Raw genomic sequence first — 15,339 nt, 5'->3', positions numbered from 1 at the left:
GCATTTCTGTCCTCGTGCTGCTTCAACACCATAATTTCTCGTCTGAGGATCAATAATAATAATATCTTATCACAGAGGTAATGTATTTCCAACACTACGAACCTGTTTTACCTGAGTGAGGGAAAACCTCCTGGGGGGGGGTTAGAAGCACCGTACAAATTGTTTTCATGATTATTGTTAACAGCATTTGTAATTGATCCTTTTCTCTTCTTTACTGAGGGGGAAAATGATTTAAAAGTAATGATAAAAATGGTCATAAATGAAAAATGAAAATGAAAAAGTCTGCTTTGCGTAAAAGGAAAGAATGTTTTGCACGTCATTGCACAAATTGGATCACCTCCTCCCTTGAGTACCCCTCAGGATAAAAAGGCGAGTTCATTATGACAGAATGTCGTCTTGGTGCATTTTTTTAAGGCCGGTGGACCTGTGGGTGGTGCGATTGAAGAAAGCAAAGAAGACAGAGGTGAAAGACACGGGAGGTTAAACAGGGGAACAGCCTCAACTGACATTTAAACCCTGTGAGTCATTTCTACAAAAACAAAGAAGAACTTTTATTCAAGTTTTAATCAAATCAAACCGCATCACTTATCTTTCTGACTTCATGGGTTCAAGGGTCAACTCTTAGAGTGTGAATAACTCGTTAAAGCATCATAACCAATAAATAAATAATACAGACTATTTAGTGAAGTCTTTGCAGACTTATTTCCCACCAGGGAGAATGAGACACATCCAGGGTTTGATGCTCACATGTCGATTAGATCACTCACCTTGTAACATTTGATTGGTTTCTCTTCTTTTCTTTTTCTAAATTTGTCACCAAAAGCTGCAGGTTTCAACTCAATTCATTGCACTTTTTATATAGAGAGGGTTTAGACTATACTTATCTCCAGAGACCCAACATTTCAAGGCTTATGATTAAACAACTGGTGTTAATGATCATGAAACACACTCACTGACTGAAACAGATACAGCTGTGTTGGAGGAATACAACTGGGTGAAGAACAGTCAAGCTCAGCTAACAAGGTGAAGCAGCTGACGATAGTTTCCTGTCAGAAGTCATACACCACAGCAACAAGACACAAAGTAGTTATACTGCATCAGCAACGTCTCTCCCAGATAGACATTTCAAAGCAGAGGGTTTTCAAGATGTACAGTCCAAGATCTTTTGAAGAAGCACAAGGAAACGGGCAACGTTGAGGACCGTAGACGCAGCGGTCGGCAAAATAAACTTACTGCAGCAAATGAAAGAAACATCGTGCTTACTTTCCTTCACTATCGGAAGATGTCCAGCAACGCCATCAGCTCAGAGATGCAGAAAACAGTGGGACCCTGTTACACCCAACTACTGTCTGGAGGAGTCTGGTCAGAAGTGGCCTTCATTGAAGACTTGCAGCCAAAAAAACAGAACTCTTACTTTAAAACGAGGCCACACGACACAAATACCCATTAAAACACAGGAGCTGGGTTGCAGAAAATTTCCTTCAAAAACTATGTTCATGTGTACCTTGAATAAATTATGCTGTTTTGAAGGCAGAGGTCACTCCAAATTTTGATTTGAGTGAGATTTTAATCCTGTTTAGTCACTTTGTATTTTGTTATTCGATAAATTAAATCAGTAACATGTCCATTTTTGAAAGCATTCTTACTTTACAGAATTGTTTCAACAACTGGCTAAAACGTTCGGACCGTACCGTCTGTTTACAGAAACAGGGAAGAAAGTGAGCCTTTCTGTACATCGGCGTGGACTGTAACGTGGAACTGAGTGATTTTAACCCACATGATTTTAAGAACACGTGCTTTTTCTGTGCTGGGAAGAACAGGGAGAACAACCTGCTAAACAGCTCTGATGTCTGTGAAAGTCTCTGTCTACATTTCTCTGACTATCCCCAGCTCCATCTTCTCATCCAAATATGGTCACTTCTGGTTGCAGAAGAACAAGATCGCGACGGCCAAAATGTCAAACTCGAGGTTTCAAAATGGTAGTTCACAAGCAAATGGCGATGTCACGGTGGCTACGTCCACTTCTTTTATACAGTCAGTGATAACAAGTCATCCAACAAACTGGGGTTTAAATAATATGGAAACTTAAACGTTTACTTAACCAAACACCAGAGACAATTTTGCTGAATTTAGGATGTTAGAAGATGTTTGTTTATCCATCCTCTTTAACAATTTGTGTCAGTCTTTGAGAAATCCCCACTCAAAAAAACATTTAAATACTAAAAACATTTAGTTGAACAATGATAGCTTGGTCGTGTGGACTAGGTTACATTTGAAAAGGGCTTCTCAAAGTTTTTGTTTGCACTGTTGTAACTTAATACCAGTAATTTACTGAATTCTTTTGTGAAAAATCACTGAAGAAAGTGCAGTTACCTAATTACCGCTTAAGGCCACAACAAGCCAGTTTGGGGAGTCAAAACCTTTTTGAGAATATGTAGAATTTATGTCAGTCTTCACGGGCGTGAACGAGTATGACCTGCATTAAATAGGACAGAGAGGGACACACAGAAGGCACATCTACCCGAGAGAGCTTCATCACCGACCTCCGTCTTCAGAGCTTCATCTCCCTGCTGCCCCAACCCAACCTTCAGAAGGTAAGACCTGCTTTACGCTTTTACTCTCTCTGCCTGTACTTACAAGGTGACTTTAGATCTTTAAAATAATTCTCGTTCAATAAAGATGCATCATGGCAACTCAGGATGTAGGCAAGATAAAGGAAAGAGGACAAGTTAAATTAGAAAATACACTTTAATGTATCACATCTGGTATTTTCTTCTAACCCGTCACAACATACCTTTTTGATCAGTTCAGAATTTTAAGATCATTTCAATCACTTTAAACCCTCCACAGCTTATTTCTGATCTTTTTATTCCTTATTCTGCACCAGAAGTTTCACAGACAAACCGTCAGTGTCTGATCAACTAGGTTTGTTCCACATTTTCACACACTTTCTTTAAAAACCTACATACCTGTAAACTCATTATTATTACAGCGGTTTCAAGTTCTTCCAATTAATTTTGTTTCAGTTCTCTGAATTTGATGATTCAATCTCGTAAATATTTTATGGTGGAACTGAAGTTCCTCACAACATCAGTCACTTTTCCTCACTGCCTTTTAAGTTTGACTCACTCAGATTTAAGTGTGAACAAAATGTAAACATGTTGATTATAATAATTTGTTCACGTCAAATTAAATACCACAAGTGCTATTTCTACTGATAATAACGAGTTATGACTACTACTACAGCGTGGGCCTCTAAAAGAGTTCATATGCAGAATTTTGCAGTCGCGCTAAATCTCTGAATAACTTACAACTCAATCAGTGAGGGATCATTTAAGGGATTTTAGACACTGTAAATTGCTTTTTTTAAATAACCAAAGGCAGCAAGTAAGGATTAGTATTCATGATTTATTAATCAAATCATGAATACTATCCCTTATGCAGTATGTGTTTTTATGGTGTGTAATTTAAGGGTACTGACTTTACTAAGTGTCTTTCAGCTCTCACAGTTTACTGCTGAGGCTCAATCATGGTGAAGCCAGGCCCTCTTCTCCTCCTGCTGGCAGGTGAGCAGAGTGCTTTAGAAGATAACCCTTGTTATCAACATGTAGTCTTTATTGTACACATTTCTTTCCCAAAAGCAATTGTCTATCTTTCCCAAAAGCAATTGTCTATATTGTACAGCCATCCATTGCAAACTTTACCTAAGTTATACATTTTTTAAACTCAAATATTTTGAAATCAAAATAAATGAATAAGCGTACCTTTTAATGAACATAAAGTAAAGTTGGGGATATTTTGTTTCGTACACTGGAGAGATGTGTTCATGATTTATGACTATGAATAAAATAAAATGTTATTTTTTTGTATCTGTATTATTTTTCTCTCTTTTACACCCAGAATGCATTGCATTGATACATTTAGAGCTAGAGGTGTGAACAAAGTTGGTCTTCACAGATTGATGTAAGATGTCTCTCGTTTCTCTTTCCTTCAAATTCCCCCTGTAGTCGCTGCCAGCCAGGTCGACCTTCTGCATGCTCAAACTATTATTAATGGGGTTGGACAGGCGGACATCAGCTCGTGTCCCATCACTTTTTATGGACAGAAATTCTCAACAATTGATGTGAGTAAAATTAAGCCATGTTTGAGAAAAGGCTTGTCTTTCCCTCTGCTGTTACAGTCTGACTGCTGATACATCTAATACAGACTGTAGCGACAAACTATCCAATATTGTGACCCCCAGGTTTTATAGCTCATGTACAGTATTATTCAAGAGATTTACCCTGTAAATTTTTTTTTGCATGTTATGTGGCACTTACCATGTGGTAAATCCAAAAATTAATTCTTAAGTTATTATTTTTAATCGTTAAGTGTAACTTAAATCATTAGCAGTAGCAACAACTTGTCAGTTGTTCATTTCAACATACATAACAATAAATGAAAGATGAATACAGATGCTTGGGGTTTTATTTGCGAAAGCTCCTCTGGAACTCTGTCATGAACTCATAACAAATATCTAAGCTAACTCAAACAATGTGTCTGTCTTCACCTGTGATCAATATCAAATTACACAGTTTGTTTCTAAGAAATCATCAGGGAACTAGTACATAAGGAAATGAGACCACAGTAAAAGCAAACTCTTAAGAGCCTAAATCCAGTATTTAAAATTGCAATTATTATAAACATAGTTTTGTGTTCCAGAGCATATTTGGATTGTATCCTATAGTGGTAATAATCTCTGACCTATCAGATGTTAGAAAACCCAATCTTGCCTACAATATTTTTACTCTTAACTTCCATTTCTTCTGCTTATAAATATACTACTATGTTTCCTGGTTTAGGTAGCAGCGCTTGCTGGACTAAAAGGTTTTGATGTCAATATTGACTTAACTAATTTTATAATTCATGTACGGTGTCTCTCTTTGTGTTTGCAGGTGTCGTTCAAACATTCGTCAGCTGTAATTTGTTTCAAACCTAACTTGAATGATACCGCAAAAGAATGTGTTGTAATAGAAGATCGAGGGGATGCAGACCGAATGGTGGTGACAATTACTGCCGGATCTTTCTCTCATCCTAATCTGCCAACCATCACAACCACTTCAACCTGCAATATTGAAGTTGTGGTGGCTGATAAAACATCAACCATGCTTGTGAGTCATAATCAGTTACAGCCTTTCGTACAAAATTAGTATTTCTAAGACACCATGTGGAAATGGGAGCTAAAATATTTTGTATCTTGTCTATTCTTTCAGTTGAGTGCTGGTATCTACAATTTTGGCGCACAAACAGCTCTGGAAATAACAGCCTCATCTTCATATGCTCCAGCTACAGTTGTAAGTATATGTAAGATGGAAACATTCAGTTATCTTAAAAATGAGCCCAGAAGGCCGTTTAATAAGAATCCTCAGAGACTCGAGCTGCAGCAGGACAATTTTCCTCATCTAATAAAAGATGGTCTTCAAACAAATCTTAAACATTGTCTGATTGTTCTGATGTTTTGATGTGTTGGTTGTGTTTTTTTTTAACAACATTTGAAATGGATTAAAAAGTATTTTATGATGAACGTTGTTGGATTCTGGAAATGCCTCCAGAACAGCAGCACATTTGACCTTGTGGGTTATCAAACATTGCAGGGTAACAAAATGCTTGCATCTGTGACTTCAATCTAATTTAAATATAAGAGATGGACAAAACGAGGCATCCTGTGATTAGCAATTTAGAAAAATTTAGTTTGGAACAGGTGCTCATTGCTAATAAAGCAGTGATGTAATGCAGTGACATATGGATTTTGAATTAACAGTGACAACATTAAAGGTCAGCTTTCATTTTTAGGGAACTAATGTCCATATGAGAAAAACAGTGAGAGAATTGTGAACCAAAATATATTTTAAATTTATGCAATCTGGGGGTCTCTTTTTTGTTACTTTGTCAAAAGAGACTCTGCAGCTCTACAGGGATTTTTGGCAGCAGCAGGTTTAGATAAACTCTCCTTACAATACCCGCCCTGCACCAAACAGCTGACAGTCACAGTTATTAACTAACAGGTGCTGGTAAAGACCAAAACAGAGTAAAATGAGAGTAAATATTAGACTTGGACATGACCAGGGTAGATGTTTGTAAGCTCTTTCTGCCAAAAAGTTTGGTTAAGCATAATTATTTTTAATTAAAAAAAACAATTATACACACACACATGCATGAACCGGCTGCCTTCTGGTCATGTGTTCGCTGATTCATCTGAAGCTCACCTCAGCTCTGCTCTCACTGTCCTGAATTGTCCTAAAATTGGAGAAAGATATTCTTTATAAACAAAAAGTGGTTATTAAAGTCCTACCTGTTTACCTAGTATTAAAGTATTAACCTTGATTTTCTTCCTTTTCTAGAACGTGACTGCAGAGGTCGGTAGCAAAACTCTGCGTTCATGGTCGTTTTCTAAGTCTGAAGCCGTCCAGAGAGTTGCCGTCGACCTGAGCGGATGCAGACAATCAGGTTGGCAACGAAGGGAAAGAGGTTCTTCAGGGATCCTCAAAGCAAAATAGTTTTGTTTTAATTTTAATTTTGTACACTTGTTGGTAAAAGGTTAATATTAAACAATTTCATAAACCTCCTATCACCTCCCAGGGGCCCCTCTTCTAGCCGATTCAGAGATGGTGGTGGATCCAAAAAGCTGCTTGAAAGTAGTCTGTAGTGCATCTGCAGTGCTCACTCTTGGCAGTTCATGTGGACCCCCTGGACATTTGCCTGGGCGACAACATGTAAATATGTTTTAGCTTTTTATTTGGAATAAAGTTTGAGTAAATGTTTGACTGAAAACCACTTGTATTTAGACACAAGTCGCCTGTGAACGTGATACAAAGCAAAGACCATTTAAACAAAGACAATTAAATATTGTGGGTTTTTTATCGATAAATCACCTTTCACCCAGTGTCAGCTGGGATTGGCTCCTGTGCGCAGGATAAGCGGTTGATAATGGTAAAAGTTTATGTGAAGTTGTGTTGAGTTTTTCTTAAATCTAAAGTAACTGGGTGATTTTTAAGATTATTTTAATGGTTCTACAATACGGTTAGGTTTGTCATAATATAATGGCACTGCCCACTTCTATGCACCCAAACAGACTGTTATTATTATGGATTTAATTTACATTAAGAGATGCAGATAATCCTTTTGCACTATTGTCCGCACTGTGAATTATTAAAGTCATCAAAGGGGTGCTACATATCCTACATATACCATAATGCAACCCAATGGTGCCCCAGTTTAAACTCAGGGTGTCTGAAAATATTTATAATCGTAGACTTATTTCTCATCTAATTATATTTTAGACTTTTGAAGCTCCAGGATTAAGGATTAATTTTCCTCTAATTGACATCTTTTCCCTTTCCGTCTCCATCAGATGCTCACCCCCTCTCGTGTGCACTGTGACTGGCCACACTCTCATAGATTTCTTTGGCAGAGAGCTTTCTGTCCCTGATCGGTGTGTATACAGTCTGATGAAGTCTACAGGAGGCTCGGGTTTTGAACTATTGGCAAGTTTCCGGGAGCGACGCCGTGTAGATGTGCCGTTTTTGGACTACTTGATCCTATCACTGACAGAGCCAAGTGCAAAGATCTATCTGGAACAAGGTGGAAGAGTTTGGGTAAGCTGCCACAATCCATCTAAAAGCAAGTAACAGCATATTTATGGGGCTGTTTTAAAAAATCTCTTTTTGTCTGATCAATCCCTGATGATCATTACATGCCAAGAGTTTCTTTGTGTTGATATTTAAATGCACTTTCTTCCCCATTCTGATGCTCAGTTTGAACTTCAGCAAATTGTCTTGACTACTTCTACATGCCAAATGTACTGAGTTGCTGCCATGTGATTGGCTGATTAGCTATTTGTGTTAGCAAGCAATTAACCAGTTGTACCTAATTGTGTGGCCGGTGAGTGTATAATGCTACATGACAAATAAAGGCTTGACATAGACCCAGTGACTGGTGATCAGTATTGGCCGATACTGCTACCAGCAATGGTGTTCAGCCCAAAAAAACCTGATCAGAGATCCTCTGCTTCTAATCCTTTTTTTCTGAACCGCACTAATAAAATATTTAGGTTACAGCCATGAACCTTACAGTGTAGCGTTCAACAACTCAACAAGTGTTACTGTGAAAAAGCACACATGCAAAGCACTTGTTCAGATGTCTTGTTGATGTTTCAACCAGACTTTCCTTCACTTTGTCTCTCTGCTGTGATGTAGGTTAATGACCAAGTACTAACGCTCAATGCCACGGTTCAGACGGTTCACGGTGTGCAGCTCTCAAAGGACCAGACTGGAGTTACTGCCTATTTAACTTCCGCCAAGGCCACAATCATTTTTGATGGCGACTCTGCATATGTGACAGGTACAGGAAACTAAATCCTATCTGAACAAAAAGAGAGAGACAACATGTTTGTGTCCTTCCATGGGCTTACTGCTGTTTGTCTTTGTCTCCTGACATTGACCAGGACATATTGAGAACGTAGAGGGCTTGTGTGGCAGCAGCGCCGATCCAACCACGACCACCACCACGAGCGCAGAGAAGTCCTCTTCTCACAGTGCAGCCAAGTACAACTTAGTCACAACCAAATGAATGCACTGACTGATATTACCTGTATCTTATTGATGTCTGGTTCTCAAACTGAATGTTCTGTACTGTGTGTTCCCTCCCAGCTGTGACAGTATGTACAGCGAGCCAGCTGACAGTTCGATCAACTGCAACGCATCAACTGAATAGTAAGATCTGACCCATCAAAATACATCATTCTGGAAGACAAACACACATAATACTTTAGAAAACTGATCATTTACTCTCATTCTTTCTCTCTGCGTGGCTGAACAGCTGTAATCTCCTGAGCCAGGCACCCTTCACTGCTTGCCACAGCCACATTGCCCCGGGGCCCTTCATTAAAGCCTGCACAGAAACTTTGTGCAAATACCCATCGGTGGACGGCATCAACTGCCAGTTTTTGGAGGCGTACGCCACGTCCTGCGAGCTGAAAAGCAACGTCGTGCTCGGGGACTGGTGGTCAAAGGCCAGCTGCTGTAAGAACTCCGTTTCACTTCTATGTTTCACGCGATGAGATGGGACGAGACACGTTGAAGTTAAAATGTTATTTGCATGCCCTTCATCTAACTATTTGACAGTGAACCTCATGTCTGTGTGTCTGTCTGCAGCTGCAGCTCCTAACCCCTGTCGGGACCTGTACTGCAGTAATAATGAGTTCTGCGGTGAGACGTCCGGTGACACCAGCTGCGTCTGTCGGTCCATTTTTGCCTCCAAGTACAAAGCAACAAACAGTTTGGGTAAGTGCATCAAATGTGGCCTGAAAAAACATTGTTAAAGGTCTTAATGTTTCTTTAGAATGAGAGTTGGTCCTGACATCCTTTAGAACAAATCAGGAAGCAACTATTTAAATGTCTTTACTCCCTCCTGACCACCGCTACTGAATAGGGTTTCATTTTATTAAATTTTAAAGAAAACCACCAACCAGAGTTTATTGCTGCATTTATCCTATTATGAGAAGATAAACAGTTCTGTTATCAAGCTATCCAAGCAAGGTTAAAATCACAACATCAAAGACGTTTTGCCTTATCGAAGAGGCTTCTTCAGTTCTGACTCACTGGCACTGGTTATTTTAAGCCAAACCAGGACCTTTTCCTAACCAAGTAGTTTTGTTGCCTGAGCCTAACCAAATTCAGAAGTTTCACCAGTTTTAGATGAAGTTTATCCTGACGTCACATACTTTTTGTCGCTGACTTGACCACGGAGCCCTACATGTCAAAAAACAACACTAAAAAGGTACCAAGGGTGTTGAAAAGCGTCGCCAAAGGGTTCTTGTCCAAGTGTCCAGATGTGAAGAGGTGGGAGTGAGAATGTGTTGGTGAAGTCATGATGATCGATACGCTTGTTTCTTTAGTGCTCCAGCAGCCACAGGTCAAGACTCAGCAGTTTACTTACATCTGACATCAGACACAGTTCTGTGTCTGTCAGACGGTCTAAAGGGGGCACTATTATATCAACAGAGCAACAGCATAATGCACAGCAGAGAATGGGGAAGGTAGATTTTGTCAAAACAGAGTTTATTCTTATTAGATTGCGACTTTATTTCCGTAATATTACGGTGTTTGTTCTGGAAATTTCAGATAAATGTCCAGGAGTTTGTAACTGAATTAAAATGAATTCATTCATTATTGAGGTGAAAAAGTGCCACCTGAATTTTTTGTTTCCCTTTTTCTTAATAAATTGGTGCAGAAAAGATTCACCAGAACGTAGGAAGTTAACTGTATAAAGTTCAACTTTTTCAGGAGGAGGCCCCCCTAGACCTCTCAATTAATGTTATTATTGTTAATATTATTAATACTAGTACCTATGTATTTATATGCCCTAAAATATTTAACAAATCTAATGTAGCTTAATAAAAAGTGAAAAAAGAGGGAAATGAAAAGTGCAAAACACAAGGTTATGAGCAACGGCAATAATAATAATAACGACAAGAGTCACAACAGCCTAACAGGAACACTAACAAACCAAGTAGCATCAGTAATCTTGACACCACAGAGGTTAAAAAGCTGAGAGACACTTACCAGTAAGTCAAAACTGAAGAAGTCTCTTGCATTAGAGGCAAAACTTCGAGTATTTTCAACCAAGTGTAGTTGCCCCTGATTTCAAAATTCTTATACATATATATATAATAAAATCCCCCTCTCACCCCTTTGCAGGCTGGTATGTGTCATCCTCAAGCTTGGTCCTCTACCCGAGGCCTTGCAGTTTGATATATTATATGTACACATTATAGCTACTGTGGGATTTTAACTTAGTTTGTCTTCAGGTGATCCGACTGTCTGCACGCAGAACTCTGCCAGTCTCACTCTGGCAGGATGTCTGCTGCAGGAAAAAGGCATCGACTACACCGCCTTACACCTCAAGGACATGAGCTGCACAGGTCACATGGACAGCAAGACCCACATGGTGACTTTCAGCTTCGACGGCACCAACCCCTGCGGGGTGGATGTTGTGGTGGGTGCTCTAATTTCTTTGCTTTCTAAAAGTACTCCCAGTAGACTCACGGCAAAATAATGACATATTTTGGCATTTTCAGGACCTGGTATTCTTTCTATGACTATCTAGGATAATTTCAAAGCTGCATTACAGGATTTGTTTGACACTTGGAGGCAGCAAATCAAGATGAAAACACATCATCTGACTAATGATCACTTAATAAATGTTTTGTTGTGATTGTGTAGCAACCAGTCGCCTGTTTACACCTCCAGCAGAGAGCTGAACAAGTTTCATCCACCGTCTTTGCCTCTTTGTGATTGACGTAATGAGGGCATGTTCTGATAGAAAGATCCGTGTAAATTAAAAGCTGGTTAATAAAGACTTGATTTTACTTTTAGGTCAGGATTATTAATGAGAATACTTAAAAATAATTGACACCTCAATGACAAAAAGTATCGCCACCCATTTTGTTGAACTCATCAGTTTTCTGTTATCTGTGTTCCTGTCACACTCTAGACGAACGGCAGCCAAGTCATCTACAAGAACACCATCACGACGAGCAACACCTCCGTGGACACCGTCATCACACGCGACAGACAAGTGGTGATCGACTTCTCCTGCTTCTACACCCAGCCAGATCTGAAGAATGTGGCCTTCTTGATCAAGGACGGGTGTGTACCAGCTTCACCTGGTTGTTGTTGTGCTGACTGCCGCTTGTTGAAGCTGATCTGAAGTGTGTGTGTCTGTGCTCTCCAGCTCGGTGGTGCAGCAGATTGTATCTGGAGCTTGGAATTACACTCTGATGATGAACACCTACACCGACGCCGGCCTCACACAGCTTGTCGGGCCGACCACTAAGATCGGGTTGAACCAGAAGATCTGGGTGGCGCTGAAGACAGAGGGGCTGGACGACAACATGGTCGCAGTGGTGACCGACTCCTGCTGGGCGACCAGCGAGTCATCCCCTGATAGTGTGCCAAGATACGAGCTCATCACTAAGGGGTGAGAAAAAACTCTGAGGCTGTCAGTGGCTGTAAGAATCAGACTTTCCTGCCGATGAAACTGATGTCGTCTGTTTTCATGTTTCTGATCAGATGCAAAAACTCTGACAAGACCGTGAACATAAACGGAAACGGGGTGGGAACGTCCAACGCCTTCTCTTTCAACATGTTCAAGTTCGCCGGGAAAAGTAGTGAAATCTACCTGCACTGCAAACTGCAGCTGTGCGTCACACAGAGCAAATCCTGTGTCCCGGTAAGCAGAGCTGGAGGAAATCCTCCTTTACTTATGTAGAAGTAGTAATACAACACTGTCCAAATACTCTATTAAAAGTCCTGCATAAATACTTTATACAAGAAGCTAAATATTCCCTCCACAAATATCAGCATTAGTGTTGACCTTCACAGGCCGACACGGTCTGACGCCTAAAACCTAACCATCTTTTTTTCTTAACAGAACTGCAGTGGAGGTGGATACAGGAAGCGCAGATCCTTGATGCCTAAATATGCAAATGAAACCCCGGCTGTCATCACTATGGCCTGGAGTAATTAGGTAAAGACAGTCCTTTTTTATTAATTACAATGTTACTAATATATTTTATAGAGAAATGTTGGATGGAAAACATCATAGGCCTAGGCCTACTGTTTGATTTAGTTTTTGATCTAAAGATATCCAGTTTGTCCTCTGGGGGGCGCTAGAGTAAAATCCAAAAGGTTCACCCTCTCAGTAGCAGGAATGTGATCAGGACATTTGATGGCAGTCAGACAATAAGATTCTGATATTTTCTGTACATCAGATACCAAATATACATCACGACTAAACTTGATTTTGTCTTGTCCTCTTCACAGGTGATTCCTGATTTAAGCTGCGTCCCAACAAGGAGCCTGAAATCACCCTGGTCTTGAATTTGAGTTTTGAAAGATTTAACAGTGATGTTGTGACACACCTGAGATGCTCATTTAATCCAAAGATTCATGCAAATTACTGAGATTTTAAATGTACTTTTTGGTGAAATACTAGATGTGAAGTGATGTGTGCAGTGAAGAAAAACTAATTCAATATATAACAAATAATAAATAAATAATTTCTTCTTTATTGTAGTAGCTACATACTGAATACAAAAACAATTTCTGTGTTTTAGTGACATGAAGTTAAAACAAGTTTATAGCTGAAAGAAGCTTTGCAGCAAGATGGTTTTAAAGATCAAGTGGAAGGAAAATACTGATGTTAACATGAATGGAAATGGTTCGTAGATTGAAGTTTGTATAAATGAAGATTGTCCGTTAAAACTGTGACTGTAATCACATGCTGTTGTACCATTATTATGTCATTATTACTACATGAGAGCTCACAAAAAAATAAAAAATAAAGGGAGTGGTTTAAAACAAAAATTAGTTGCATTATTTATTCATCTCTTTTATTCTTTGCAGCAAAACCTTTTTGCTTGGCAGGTAGGCTTTATTTCTTGCCTTTCAACTTTTTTCATGAAAACAAGCTCATTTTTTAAAATATCATTTATCTTTACTTGTAAAACATTGAAACCGTCCACCACTGTTTACAGGTTAGACACGTTATCCAGATAAATTAACCAAACCCATCCTGCTGAATTGTCAGTGACTGCTGACTTGCCTTTGAATGCTTTATTTCTTTAAAATATGTAAATGCCTAAAAAGTCTCAATATCATATTGATACCCCTTACAGAAAAACCACATGATTTGCCCATGTTTTCCACATGTAACAAACATGTTACTACATATTTGTTACATGTGGAAAATGTTTCCACATGTTGTAATATGGAATAACATGTGGATCACACGTGGAAAACATGTTACCACAACATGTAACAAATACTGGCACATTTTCAAAGTTTCAGCATTACAATTTCAACAACTGATCTAATTTGAGTACTGACGACACAAGGGTATGACAATCTTTGATAAATGATAAATACATATGGAATCTGTTTAAAGGCAATACATACGCGCACCACAAAGGTGTGTATAGGCTTTTTCCATTCCATAGGTTTTTAAAAGTCTCTTATTTTGAGAGAATGTGCTAGTGAAGCCGGACTAGCAAAGTATGAAGAAATGACACCAGATGCAGAGTCTTTAAAGCAATGCAGTGTGTATTGAAAAAGAATTACTCACAGGATTGCAACATCACATATTATGGCACAAACTAATATTAGCTCAAGAAACAATCCTCTATTACACAATTCCATAAGAAGTTCAGTAGACTCCCATAATGGCATATGTGCCATAAAGTGATCAAATAGCATAATAAAACAATTAAAAGTAAACATTTTGCCACCCATATTCAGGAAACGTGTTAAATCAAATACTTCATTTAAACAAGATGGGCACATGGTCCTGAAGCAGTGGATCTGAAAATAATAATTACCAAATTGCATGGATCAACTTAGACATCACTCAACAACATGTGCACAAAGGTTCATAAAAGCTTGCCTATAGTAGTTGCAAAAAAGTGTAAATAATTTAAAATAGCAGTACAATATACATTGAAAGTCATGTTGGTTGGACTCTAGGCTAGGGAGACAAGAATTTTCAGTCTGTGGCACACGTTTCACAAACACAATGAAAAAACACCAAACTATTTGAATCACTAAAATGAATGTGTTACATTTGGCTTGTGCCATGTGGGGCACTTTGTAACCTGCTCTGTAATCTGAGTAACCCGCTCAGACTTTAATCTCGCTCTAAATTGTTAGGCATTAAGGGAAATTAAACAACGATTATCTTTTCTATATACTACACATTTTTCAGACAGTTGGCAGATGTCTAGAGCAATCAAATCACTAAATTCAAATGGTATTGACATCGCATGCTTGATCTGGCACCTAGATTCACCATAGCAGCCTTGAAGAAACAATCTAGGTTTTGTCACACACTTTCTGGCTAGACATAATGCATGTTCACAGCCAGCGTGACTCCTAACATTGGCAAAAGACACTATCTGGCAAACACTGCCATCAGATATCCTAACCAGAGTGTTATCCCTCTTAAGTTTTCAACCAGGAAACCAAGAAACATGCAAAATCACATGTCCATGTTGTCACATGTGATCACATGTGAAATTAATGTGGTTTTTCTGTAAGGGACTGCTTAAAACTATCATTATAAAACAAAACAAATAACATTCATTGAATGTTTAGACTATCATATTTAATAAATAATAATAATCCCATCACAAGGGATCCGTTTTAATCAGGTTAAATTTAATGAATGCAATATTGATCATAAAATCTTGCTACCTCTTTAAATCCCCACTCTATTAAAAAAAAATCCTCCTGACAGCCAATCATA

The 15,339-nt window shown here is 38.8% G+C and overlaps 1 protein-coding gene across 1 annotated transcript; it reads left to right on the top strand.

The window, feature by feature from the left end:
* Positions 1 to 1,282: 1,282 nt before the first annotated feature.
* On the top strand, positions 1,283 to 13,373 carry LOC119915642 (alpha-tectorin-like). The gene is made up of 17 exons (XM_038735268.1): positions 1,283 to 1,362; positions 1,891 to 2,008; positions 2,490 to 2,594; positions 4,935 to 5,150; positions 6,381 to 6,486; positions 7,438 to 7,634; positions 8,235 to 8,379; positions 8,483 to 8,582; positions 8,688 to 8,750; positions 8,857 to 9,059; positions 9,198 to 9,320; positions 10,847 to 11,034; positions 11,533 to 11,687; positions 11,773 to 12,018; positions 12,111 to 12,270; positions 12,472 to 12,567; positions 12,864 to 13,373. Exons 1-16 carry the CDS (start codon positions 1,283 to 1,285, stop codon positions 12,565 to 12,567), a joined length of 2,301 nt encoding a protein of 766 aa, XP_038591196.1. The 3' UTR covers positions 12,864 to 13,373.
* The last annotated feature ends 1,966 nt before the right edge of the window (positions 13,374 to 15,339 follow it).

This window comes from Micropterus salmoides, unplaced genomic scaffold, assembly GCF_014851395.1.
Source record: "Micropterus salmoides isolate LMB-PRFRI ecotype aquatic unplaced genomic scaffold, ASM1485139v1 Ms_hic_scaffold_1, whole genome shotgun sequence".
Lineage (NCBI taxonomy): Eukaryota > Metazoa > Chordata > Actinopteri > Centrarchiformes > Centrarchidae > Micropterus > Micropterus salmoides.
Note: the sequence above shows the minus strand (reverse complement) of the source record. Positions and strands in the feature narration are given on the sequence as shown.